Source organism: Bos mutus, chromosome 10 (genome assembly GCF_027580195.1).
Source record: "Bos mutus isolate GX-2022 chromosome 10, NWIPB_WYAK_1.1, whole genome shotgun sequence".
Lineage (NCBI taxonomy): Eukaryota > Metazoa > Chordata > Mammalia > Artiodactyla > Bovidae > Bos > Bos mutus.
In genome coordinates, this window is record NC_091626.1 from 72,529,919 (window position 1) to 72,542,933 (window position 13,015).

The 13,015-nt window shown below is 41.9% G+C and overlaps 1 protein-coding gene across 2 annotated transcripts in view; it reads right to left on the reverse strand.

Annotated features, from left to right (window-relative positions):
• Window positions 1-13,015, reverse strand: part of EIF2AK4 (eukaryotic translation initiation factor 2 alpha kinase 4) — a 97,903-nt gene that overhangs the window by 47,842 nt on the left and 37,046 nt on the right. For both annotated transcript variants that reach the window (XM_005888933.2, XM_070378246.1), the window contains exons 10-14: window positions 9,645-9,751; window positions 8,898-9,055; window positions 4,068-4,495; window positions 3,320-3,389; window positions 1,134-1,217 (exon numbers count right to left, since the gene is read on the reverse strand). In XM_005888933.2, coding sequence (XP_005888995.1) covers window positions 1,134-1,217; window positions 3,320-3,389; window positions 4,068-4,495; window positions 8,898-9,055; window positions 9,645-9,751 — 847 coding nt within the window. The remainder of the gene's footprint in view (window positions 1-1,133; window positions 1,218-3,319; window positions 3,390-4,067; window positions 4,496-8,897; window positions 9,056-9,644; window positions 9,752-13,015) is intronic.

Here is a 13,015-nt window from a genome sequence, read left to right on the forward strand (position 1 = left end):
AGCTGCAACTTCTGTAAAGTAGCCACCTAACTAACCTCTTTTGAAACATTACACTGCCTGAGGGTTCCTTCTTTGGCATAGTACTGAATCTCACATTTAAAGATCTGCCTCTTGCAGATGTGATTGAAAACACTAATAATGACCCACAGTCCTGTTCTCTTGGGCCAGAGGCACGTTTTCCTCTTTGGTTTGTGGCTGTCCCTCTGCTGGCAGGCTCCCACTGTCCAGAATGTGGCCCTTGGGAGAGGGAGCAGGACAAAGCCTATAGGCTTACCTTTAGCAATGCCTCACTGGAGCTGGTTCTCCTATCCCTCAGGGGTTCCAGGACAAGCCACTTTCCTAAAGCCAGGCTGGTGTGTCTTCTGTGCACACGAGGATGTTACATGCCTCGTAACTTACTTGCCCAGATTTAACTTGTTAGACAAAACAGAATTTCTGTACGTGTGCAGTCAAGCGCCTGTGGCCTCGGGTATGGTTCTAATTACTTTACACACATTACTATGTTTATTCCTCACAAGTCATTAGTTCAGTTCAGTTCAGTCGCTCAGTCGTGTCTGACTCTTTGTGACCCCATGGACTGTAGCCCGCCAGGCTCCTCCGTCCATGGGATTCTCCAGGCAAGAATACTGGAGTGGGTTGCCATTTCCTTCTCCAGGGGAATCTTCCCAACCCAGGGATTGAACCCAGGTCTCCCGCACTGCAGGCGGACGCTTTAACCTCTGAGCTACCAGGGAAGCCAAATCATTAAGGTACCTGCTATTATTTAATTTATAAGTGATTAAATTAAATTACAGGTGATTAAATGTCCCAGCGTCCTGGGACACGGGATGCTGAAGAACTTTGCCTGAGCTCACATAGCTGTGACTGGTGGATCCAGGATGTGAACTTCCACAATCCAGGTGAGCTTAGAATTGGAAACCACTGCCTTATGCTGTCTGTTGCTCTGGTACCAGAGAGCTCGGGTTCAAGGCTGATGGAAAGGGCCTCCATTCTGCAATCCTCTCTGGCCAGTTCATCCCTGGCAGTGCTGCTGAGCCCTCTTCTGCTCGCTCTCTTACTCTCATCTCCCAAAACCTACTCACCAGCAACTGCTGGGAGTTGCTGAGTCACTGAGCTGTGTGCCAGGGCCTCACCTGGATGTAGAGGTAGTGCACAGCCTCGGTGGTTGCTGGTGGCTCACTTTCATGACAACTGTTCTTTCCATTGCAATCTTCATCCTAACACAAGAGGAACACGAGAGAGCTCAAAACGAGGCTGAAATGAAACAAGGTCATTACTGTCACCAAGTCGTCTATGCTCACCCTACCACATACCTGGCCATCATGCTGCCTTGGAGGGTAGGTCAGTGAGCAGAACAACCACTGTCCTTTTTGATGCTCACTGCACTTAACAGGCAACTTTGCCAATACCAGAATCTAACGCATAGTTTATAGGTCTGCTACTGTACAGGACAATGAAAGGGACAACAGGAAATAGGTATTAAAGGTGCACAATCCAAAGAAAGATTCGAAGTCAATTTCTTCTTACCACTGATATCTTCCTACGGGTAAGAAGGGGTAGAATGTATACAGGTTTATATTTTAAGGCTGCAGTTTTACTGGAATGTCACTTTTGATGGTAGGCTTACTTTGGAAACAGAAGATGAGAAATCCATCTTTAGCTAAAACAATTTAAATATGATCATGTTACCAAATGGGACACTGCCCTTGGCTATAGCACTAAAGAACCACCACCCAGCTGCCACTTAGGGTGACCAATCCCCCATACCACTTTTTCACACGGTTGTCCCCTACAGCTATTTTTCTAACTCATGTCCCTTCAAAAAAAAAGTCTTTCTTCTTCTAAAAGACACAGTACTCTTTCCTACCCCCAAGTATGAAAAAATATTAGGTAGGATTTGACTGGTTCTGATTTGCATTTTTTTGTGTGGAAACATTTTTCAATGTTTTATTTATTAAAGGAAAAATAACCTGTTATGGAAACAATGAAGTTCTACTCTTTTTTTGTGTGGGGGGGAGTGGGTGGAGGTGGATCTTAGTTTCTTGACCAGGGATTGAATACGCCCCTCAGCAGTGAAAGCTCAGAGTCCTAACCACTGAATCACCAGGGAATTCTCCAAATTCTACTCTTGAATTATTTATTTATTCTAGGGATTATCTGTAGAAAATTGTTAATCTCTTAGAGGCCTCTACCCATCAATTAGAGTGCCCCATGGGATATCTCACTTACTTGAGCAAAGCCAGAATTGTAAATTTGGTGCCCCCGTAATAATTAAATGCATAACTAATACTAAAACCAAAGCAGTTAGCTTAGACTACTTATGCTGTTATTCCTTAAACTTCCTCAGGGGTTTAAGGGGGATTTTAATAGAAAACAGAAGTACTTACAAAAAATGCTGGCTAATGCATTCAAACTTCATTCAGACCAATTTAACTGCTTATCTAAGAGAGTCTATGTGTAGACTTCCCTTTATCTGTGAATGCACCCTGCTTGTAACAATTTTTATTTTTGGTAATAAAGTCACTGTATCCAGTCCCCAGCTACAGAAGCTTTCTCTAGCAACTACTGACAGCTCTAGAGATCACAAAGCCTCACCCTGAACTCCAAGTCATCAGCACTGAGGGGCTCTGCTGGCCTGGGTGGAGGAAGACACAGAACTGAGTGGGGTCCAAGGCTTAAAGCAGTGTTTTCAAATCTTTCAGACCATGTTGTATTTTACGATACCATAAGAGACAAGTTCTGTGAACAGTTTACTTTTAGTAGTGTTATGCATTTTGCATTCTATACTCCTCTCTATAGCACTGAAAATAAAATGAACCTGGTTGTAATCCTTGAAACTGATTTTATAACCTGTTACAGGATCATGACCTACAGTGTTAAAACACTGTTCTAGAGGATGGTTTATGAGAGTAAATCATCAAGATTAACTGATGTGAGAGAGACCCACATAACTCCACAATTAGGCTGTTTATTTCCCCAAATAATTTGCATTCAACCCTCATTCCCAACCACATAATGTTTCCCCAAGTCCTCTAGGAAATGGTTTTCACTAAAAGCAAAGCAAAACAAAAAACTCAGCATGTCAATTTATTCCCTTCTTCTAAAAGCAGGCATGTTTTATTTTGTGGATAAATTAAGACATATAAGTAATCACATGGGTAGCATATTTTAAATAATCGTGCTTTTTAAATTGACAGTTTCTATATTTGCATGTCAGATTAAGGCTTTACTATTTTACTTGAGGTGTATAACATCAAACATTTGCTATGTCCCCATCCCATGAAGAATAAAATAGTATCACTTCCATTTATATATTTACCTGATTCTGGCTTTTACTGTTCTCATCTTCATTGTCAAAGATGATATCACTGTCAGAATCTGAGGCAGGTCTTAAAAAGAGAATTAGAGAAAGACTAAAGAAACCAAATTCCCTGTTATATATAATTCAATAGCTAGAGGTCATAATAAACTGCATCCAATCAGATACAATGAAATAAAACCAGGAATGTAAGTAACTAGGATGGATTCTGAGATGAATTAAACTTTATTTTAGGACCATTAATTATTGGTTCTGAATTGGAGAAGGAAATGGCAACCTACTCCAGTATTCTTGCCTGGAGAATCCCAGGGACAGAGGAACCTAGTGGGCTGCCGTCTACGGGGTCACACAGAGTCAGACACGACTGGAGAGACTTAGCAGCAGCAGCAGCTGCAGCAGCAGCAACCGTTTTTAGAACTGCAGTAGGCCCCATATCAAGACTCCAAATTAGTTCCTTTATTTCCAGAGTTAGAAGCTAAAAAGAATACTCTTAAAAATCCTATTAAATGTATTAACAAGAAGAATTGGAAGACGTTTCTACTTTTCCTTCTTTCAGGACTTGAGTTCTGGAGATCTCTTGAGGATAGCAGGTGGTATAAAAAAAATCTTAGGACTGAATTTGGTTCCTCTCTAAAATAAGTTCCATGTACATGTATTCCCACATGGTCTACAGGACTGTATTTCCCACCTAGTCCCCCTTCCCCTGCCTGGGCCTGGCAGGGAGGCAGGATGCGCAGGGAGCTCTTACAGGAAGGACTGTGAGAAGACGCCCTGCTCCTCGTCGTCGTCCTCGTCGCTGCTGGAGTCTGGGCCGGCGGTGGGGAAGCGGGTGCTGGCCGAGCGCTCGCCGGACGTGCTCCATTCCACCGAGCTGCTGAGGATGGGCGGCGGCGCGGCCGCCTCCACACTGCCCGGGCCGTCCGGGTCGCTGTCGCCCGCTGGCTGGGCTAAGGCTTGCCCGTCCTGGGCCTGGGGCCCCGAGTTCGGGGGTGGAGTCGCCGGGCACGCCGGCCGCTCATGTCTCTCGATCCAGGCATTGTAGTAACGCACGATGTTCTCATGGTGGAGGCGCGACAGCAGCGTCACCTCGCCCTTGATCCTGCGGAAGTGCCTGCTGGCCGGGTTGATGGGGATGCGCTTCACCGCATAGCAGCAGCCGTCCAGCTTGTTCTGCACCTGCCGCGCGGAACGGAAGGAAGAGGGGTAAAGCAGGTCAGCCACTCGGAACCGCACATGGATTGGCATTCCTACTGCACCAGCCCGCCCCTCCCAAGGGGAACCCCTTAGCCAGAATCCACAGCTACAGTCGAGGACCACACATCTGAAGCTCTTAGGCTGAACAAAGTAGTGACTGCCAAAAACTTAGAAAACATCTCACCCCAAGCTAGATATATTTAGCTTGCTAGGAGACTCTGAAGAAAAACATAATATCCATTTTACCGTATTAGCCTTTTTTTGGCGGGGGAAGGGGCTGGCGCACACCATGGCAGGCAGGATTCATGGCACAGGGGATGGAATACATACTCCCTGCAGTAGAAGCATGGAGTCCTAACCACTGGACTACTCGGGAATTCATAATCTTCATTTTAATTTATTCACAATTACATCCCTGCCTTGCCAATATCACATCTGCTATCTACATTTCCAAATAAGCCTTGTTGCTTTTCCAACTTTGTTTTTAAAAACTATTTTATAAACTCAGTATAAAGTTTTAGAAGTTGATTTTAGTTTCTTTCCAATATTTTTTTTTTACACTTAAAGTCACTAAAAACAAAGTAAACTCCAATAGTTTTAACAGACCTGCATGCAAATTCTAAACATCAGCTTATAAAGAATTTGGGCAAATGACAATTGCCTTGAAACTCATTTTTTTAAACTATAAAATGGAACTTATACCACTGTCCTTACCTCAAAGGTGACTGAAGATTAAATGAAGTGATGTGAGTGAAGTGCCTGTATCAAGGCCTCACAGAGAAAAGTGTTCAGGGGGATGGTATGGGGAGGGGGGAGGGAGGAAGAAAACAATTTAAATAAAAAAAAAAAAAAAAAAGGAAAGTGTGGTAGCCTGAGTAATAAATAGTCTCCCCAAATACATCCATGTCTGGATCCCTGGGACTTGTCAATATGTGACCTTATGAGTGAGTAGGACTTCAAGGGTGTGATTAAGTTAAGGATTTTGAGATGGAGAGATTATTCTGGATTATCTGGATAGGCCCAATGTAATCACAAGCATTTTTATGAGAGGGGGGCAGAAACGTTTCGAGTGAGAGAGATGCAGAGGGAAGCAGATGTTGGAGTGCTTTGAAGATGGATGAAATGGCTACAGGCTACAGAATATAGGTGACCCTAGAAGCTGTAAAAATAAAGGAAGCAGATCTTCTAGAACCTCCCAAAGGAACCAGACCTGCTGACACCCAACTTTAGCCCAGTGAAACTGATTTTGGACTTCTGACTTCTAGAACTATAAGCTAAACTTACATTGTCTTACTCTCTAAGATGTGATCATTGCTCCAGCGATAGTAGGGAATTAACATGGAAAATTACTGAATTAGATAGAAAGCTGGTTAATGTCCAACAGGGCCATAAACCCTAACCCTTGGAACTAACTCTTCTACCAGAGTTAAATTATTTGCATCTTCACTGGACTGAAATTTACAAGTTAACCTCTGGTCCTGCTGCTGTTGCTGCTAAGTCAAAAAAAAAAAAAAAAAGTGTTCAGTAAATATTAATAAAAGTAACTGGCAATAACACATTTACTGCCCATTGATTTTTATTACTAGATTGAAGATTTACAATTGATGTTATGTAGGGACTAGAACAATACAATTAAGAATAAAAGAAAAATACAAGAAAACATTTCAAAGGCAAATCTCCATATATTACATACAGGCATCCTTATTCTGCGCAGTTTCACTATGCAATTGAATTGACTGAAGAATTTTATTCAAAATTTTGTTTCTGAACATTCCAATCCCAACCCTGCAGGTCAACTAAAGTGATAAAAACTAACCACTTGCCCATAGCAGAAGGAAAAACTAGTTGGTTACAAAAGAGAGCATCATTCTCTGGCTTGGCTCATGGGCTTCAATTTTCTATTCCAAAACTACTTTTAGGAATGAGAAAGGAACACTGTAAAAATGAGTTTCAGATGATCTTTTGGGGTATGAAAACAGTGGTACAAAAGATGTTTTTTAGTAAAATAGGTCAGTCTGAATGCTGGTTGATATCTCTTAGTGATGCATGTAACCTCAGGCAAATGAAATAACTTCTCTGAGCCTCAGTTCCCTCATCTGGGAAATGGGATAATATCTATTCTATAAGAACATCACAAGATTAAAAGACAAGGTTTGTGAGCCACCTACCACAAGCCTCACGGAGGGAATGTGCACTCCAAAAATGACAGCCCTTTTACTGCCACGTTAATAGAGAGGAGGATGGTGGGAAGTTTTGGCACTTTCAACCTTATGTCTCAGTATATATCACACATACCACCTATGTAACCAAGCAGGGCTCCATAGGACCTTCCCGGGATAAATCAGCCACGATGTGCCCAGCCTGCCTCCTGTTTGTAGAAAAGCTTTAGTCTCCCAGGTCTCTCCTGAGTCACAAAAGGCTGCTCAATAATGACTGAAAGAATGTGAACGCAGAGTGACCAAAAAATAGTAGTTGGGCCAGGGGAACTGGAACGATTTAAAAAGTGAATCAACCATAGAGCAGTCACAGAATCTTTAGTTCTTTCCTGAAGGACATAGATAACAGTGTCTGAAGCACATTCTTGAATTGTTTTACAGATAATAAAACCCCCACCAGATGGAAGAAACTAAATGCATGATAAGCATGAGCATGTCGCCCCCCAGAGCAGGTGGAGTCCAAGGACTTCAGATATTAAGTCCTATGACACCACCCTGTTACCATGTCAATCAGAGACCTGTCCATGAACTGATCACTCACCCTACTGTTCTTTCACCTTGCCAATAGAAAGCTGCTTCCCTGGAATCCATCGAGAAGTTTGGGTCTCTTGGGCATTAGCTACCCTTACTCTTTGCTCGGCGCCTGCACTTTTCCTCACTAAATCCTGGTGTTAGTAGATTGGCTCTACTGAGAGTGGGTGAGTTGACCCAAGTTTGGTCTGGTAACACTGTGAGTCACTGGCTGTGGTGTGGGGCCCGGTACACTGGAACTCTTAGGAATTCATTTATTAAAATGCAGAGGTGCATGAACAGTAATGGCTCCAATTGCTAATGAAATTCTAGACTTCCGAGCAGAAAGCCCTACCTTAACCTGAAAATAGGGATGGGGTGTGAGGGCTGTGAGGTTCTCATAGTGAGAAACCATAGGAAAAACACAGGGCTTAAATTACTAAAATGTTTTTGTTATATGAGTTTACTAATCACTCCAGAAGGTAGTGAAGGATAGGAAAGCCTGGCGTGCTACAGTCCACGGGGCTGCAAAGAGTCGGACACAATTTACCAACTGAACAACAACAACAATAATCATTTTTAAGTACTTATAAGGAAATGAAGTTTGATCATGTTTTGCATTGAAGTATCTAAATATTAAGAAGTTAAAGAAGCAGATCAAAATTATGATGTGAGTTAAAAGGGTAATATATATTTCAATCATCCACTCCTCTTAAAAATAACTGTGATTACCTGATCAGAATAAATCTGCCCAAAGCAGATTTATTTAGTCATCTAATATCTATACTTTCAAGAAAAAAGTTGAAAATTTTCCATGATATTATGACTTTGTTTTTTGGAAAACTTGCTGAAGTTTGTCTTTCTGTCCCTGATTACTATAGAAAAACTCGTTTGCTTCTTTTTTCAGTGTAAAAGGCCTTCCACAGTGAGACAAGCAAAGCTTCTTAATAATACTCTCAGAATCCTAAACAGACATCTGCTCTACTGATGGTGGGCTACCTTCTTATGGGTAAGATGACGTATTTCTCATATGGATTTGATAACAGTAATCTGGGTCTGTTAAATTCTAACAAAATAGCTAAATTACACAAAAAAGAATCGAAGTCTCTCTCTAAAGGGGAAGCTGATAATAAAAGTTGCCCAAGTAGCCTGGAATGAGGAAGGCAAGGCCTAAGAGCAGCAGACCTTAATAACCTATCACTAGTTTTCCATCTCGGTAAGAGCTGGAAAAGAAAAGCCATCAAGACCATCTGGGCCATTTCCCAGTTTGAATTCCATCTCAGTTCTAACCTTGTAACTCTCTTAGCTACAGCGACTCTAAAAGCAAATGGGAGAAAAAGAGAACAATCTTCTTTCTGAAGCAAAGCACACAACAACATTCTTCACGCAGATGTCTTGATTCCACTTGAGGGGCTGTTACAATTATGTATTTATCATGTTAATGCACTGCATCGAGCAAGGGAAGAGGAACGATGCATTCTTAATGTGTCTAGTGTAACTTTAAATAAAGCCTTTAACTACATTAAGGGGAAGATGATCATTGTTTCAAATAGTTGTATTCACTTTCCTCCCTACCCTCAAAATAGAAATCCTTACCTCTACAGAGATGGATCAGGGAAAGGGCTCTAAAAGGGGCTGGGGACAACTCTATATCACACCTTGATGACGGCTCCAAAAGCTCCTTTGCCGAGAAGCTGTAATTCTTCAAACTCAATGAAATAGCGGGAAAACTGTCTCTGGGTCTCACTGAAGAATGCAGCACTGGGTAGCTGGTTGCTAGGAATGACAGTCTCCACATAATCTTGTCCTCCAGAATCTGAGATAAAACAAGAGAGGCAACGAAAATAGAGGAAGAGCTGCAATATCCAACCACGATGCAAGCATGGGGGGAAGGGGCCCCGGCCGAGGAGCTTTTAAAAGTACCTCTTACCTGGCTGACCCCTTAGTACTTTCCTCACCTCGTATTCCTTAAAGTAGGTAGAAATATTTAATTAGCCCAAGTCTACAGGGAGGGGTAACTGAGGGTAAAGAAATGACCGAGCAACAGAGCCAGGAGTCAAACCCAGGTGTCTTGATCATCCCAGTCTCCACTGAGGCTCTTTCATCTGCTACTCGAGTAACAGCAGGGAAATCTAGTTCCACGGCAGTGAGGCTGACATGATAAAGGAGAATCCACATGAAGAGGCTGTGCTGCCAGACATTCCATCAGAGGGGATGTGATAAACCAGGATGGCCAAACACCTCCATGTACACAAGACACAACCAATGAATGGATCTACGTATAACTCAGCATAAAATAGATAAAATAAATGATCCATGCAGTCCTTTCCAGTCTTAGGTTTATGTAGCCTTTCAAAATAATTTATGTTAAATAGGCTATCAGAAAAGAATGGTAACAGACTCACCTTCGGGACTTTGTTCCAGTAAAGGTATTTTAGACTGAGGATTTATAAAGCTGTGTTTTAACAACTGCTGAGGACTCCATCTTTCCTTGTCATCTAAGCAGACACACCTCAATGAGAGGGAAAAAAGAATCTCAGCAATGCACAAAATAAATGCTAAATAAAGTAATCCAAGGCTTTTAATTATGGGTTTATCTTTCAAAGATACACATTAGAGAAATCACATTACTTGCAGACCAAAATGTGTCCCTAAGTGAATTTAATTTAATAAACATTCTTGCAGGATTTATATGCTAAGCACCAGGCTGCATAAGTGGGAGAATAAAAAAAGTAGTCTCTAGAGGCCAGGAGACTGACTCATTTTTTAATATTTTTAAAAGTCTAGGATAAGATAGCACAAGTAGGTTATGAACTTTCACTCCCACTAATAGCTTAATGACCTGCCATGCTACACTAAGCCTTTCTGGGGACCAATCATAAGAGTTCCCAAAGGAAAAGCAAATCAGACGCTAGCTGATGCAGGCTTGGAGCCCAATATGACAAACTTCAGATGCGGCCCGTTCATCACAGTTTGAAGTATGCTGGTAACAATTAAGAACAACTTTTCAAAAGTCCCACACTCTATCACCTGTGTATGTGCCCAGTCACTTCAGTTGTGGCTGACTCTTTTCGATCCTATTGACTCTAGCCCGCCAGGCTCCCCTGTCCATGATTCTCCAGGCAAGAATGCTGGAGTGAGTGGCCCTCCTCCAGGGGATCTTCCCTACGCTGTGTCTCCTATGTCTCACATTGCAGGCAGATTCTTTACCTACTGAGCCGCCTGGGAAGCCCATATTACCACCTGGTTTCTTTTAATTATCATTCCTTGAGCCTTTCTGTTTAATGTTTAATGTTCTAAAAAACAATTTGTTTAATAATGAAAACAAACCATACCTTTAAGCTAGTGTTTTTCAAAGTGGGGCCCCTCGAACAGCAGTGTCAGTATCACCTGGGAAATTTGTTAGAACTACACATTTTCTATCCCAGTCCTAGTAAACCAGCAACTACAGGGGGTTGGGCTGTAATCTGTGCTTTAACAAGCTCTCCAGGTGGATTCAATGCAAGAGAAAGTCTGAGAATCACTGTTCTAACTAATCCAATAAGCTGCTTGGCTTTCATAACAATGACCCAAGTAGCACTGCTTGGTAGCAGGTGGCCCTGATTATAAAAAGGTATTTAAAACAATCATCATTGTGAATTATGGACTTAAATCTACACATGTGAAGTGGTGACAGCAACTACTATAAAAGGTAATATTTAATTTTCTCATGGCACAGTACTGAAAAGTACAGCACTCCTAATTTCATTCTTGAGAGGGAAGAAAAGATTGCAATAAAAGCATGTAAAAGATACTGTATTGTCCCCTAAATTAAAAATTAACTTTTAATTACATCATTAACATGTGAATACTTTCTCCTTGCAAATATTAAAAATTACTGATAAGGATAAAGTCTTGGACAACCATTCAAACAAAAGATATAGTTTTAATTTGTGAACAGAGTTTAAAAAAATGACATCATCCTGTACATATTTTTCATCAACTGCTTTCTTCATTTGATTACATAAAAGATTTTGCACCTGATTTTACTGAGGCGAGGGTGTATCCCCACACCAAGAAGCAATTTCCCAATACCAGTTGGGTGTCACACAGCTCAACTCAATTCTGACACTATCTACCTGGAGAGAGCATCAGATCCCAGGGGTTAGGGGCTCAGTCTAATGAGACTTCCCTCCCTACCCTGACTTGAGACACCGGTAACAAGTCCATGTTGTCACCTGTGCTTCCGACCAATGGGCTACCGATGGAATGGAGATTCCAATGACCTCCTCCTTGGGTTCAACTAACTTGCTAGAGCAGCTCACAGAACTCAGAAACATTTTAGTTACTAGTTTATCAGCTTAATGTAAAAGGCTATATAACTCAGGAACAGTCAGCTGGAAGGACGCAGAGGGCAAGGGGCTTGGAACTTCTTGCCCTCCCCGGGCCACCATCCACCCATCACTTCCATGTGTTCACCAGCCTGGAAGCTCTCTGAATCCTGTCTTTTTGGTTTTTAACGAAGGCATCACTACGTAGCCATGAACAATTAAATCACTGGCCATTGGTGATCCATTCAACCTCTAGCCCCTCCCCTCTCCACAGAGGTTGGGGGTAGGACTGAAACTTTCAAACCCTAAATCAAGTGGTTGGTTCTCCTGGCAACCAGTCCCCATCCTTAGGTGCTTTCCATCCTTAGGTGTCTTGTTATGTTATTTGCTATTATCCCTGTCTTTTGGAGGAAAAGACTCAGAGTAGGGAGTTCAAGTCACTCAACCAGTGAGGGATAAAAGTAGAATATGAACTGAGCTGTCTGGCTTTGACTCTGGGCTCTATCCTATCACAGAGATTGATGTGAAACAAAACCTTTCTTCAAAGGGTGTTCACCAATAAGTAAAAATGTAACTACAAATGAAATGCTTCTACGCTTGTCTGGGAATGATTTTTTGTTGTTGTTAACTGGGGTTAGACAGCAAACGTAGTAAAACAATACTGTACGTCTGCTTCTTAAATAAGAGGTCTATCAAACCACTCTAGGCAGACAGAGAAATATATGACTCAATCTAAAGGACAACCATATTATTAACAGAATAAGAAATGGTGCTGATCTCAAGTTCAAAACTGACAGCATAGAACTGTTCTCTAAGAGGAGAACTATGAAGGTTTTGGCTACTGAGTCCTTCATTTTACTATTAAATATGAAAGATATGTTCTACTTAAACTTCCCAGTGTTGTTTGTTTATATTACTGCTAAGTCACTACAGTCGTATCCGACTCTGTGCGACCCCAGAGACGGCAGCCCACCAGGCTCCCCCGTCCCTGGGATTCTCCAGGCAAGAACACTGGAGTGGGTTGCCATTTCCTTCTCCAATGCATGAAAGTGAAAGTGAAGTCGCTCAGTCATGTCCGACCCTCAGTGACCCCATGGACTGCAGCCTTCCAGGCTCCTCTGTCCATGGGATTTTCCAGGCAAGAGTACTGGAGTGGGGTGCCATTGCCTTCTCCAGTTTATATTACTAACCTTTACTAAATTATTCTTGACCAAGGAGGAAGGGCAGAAAGCTAAAGGTGACATTCTGAAGGAGGAAATGAATCTTTCCATCAGTGGTTCTATCCCCATTTTCCCTCTGATGTCATTTTAGTCAACTTCATCATCAGGGTGCTTTTATAAATAGTTTAAAAAAGTTCTGCTGCTTTAAGGGGAAATCATAAAAGGTTTCTTTAGAAATTTTAGATGTTTATATACTTTGAGAGGACATAGCATCAAGAATCGTTAGCCCCTTTCTACAACTTTGCA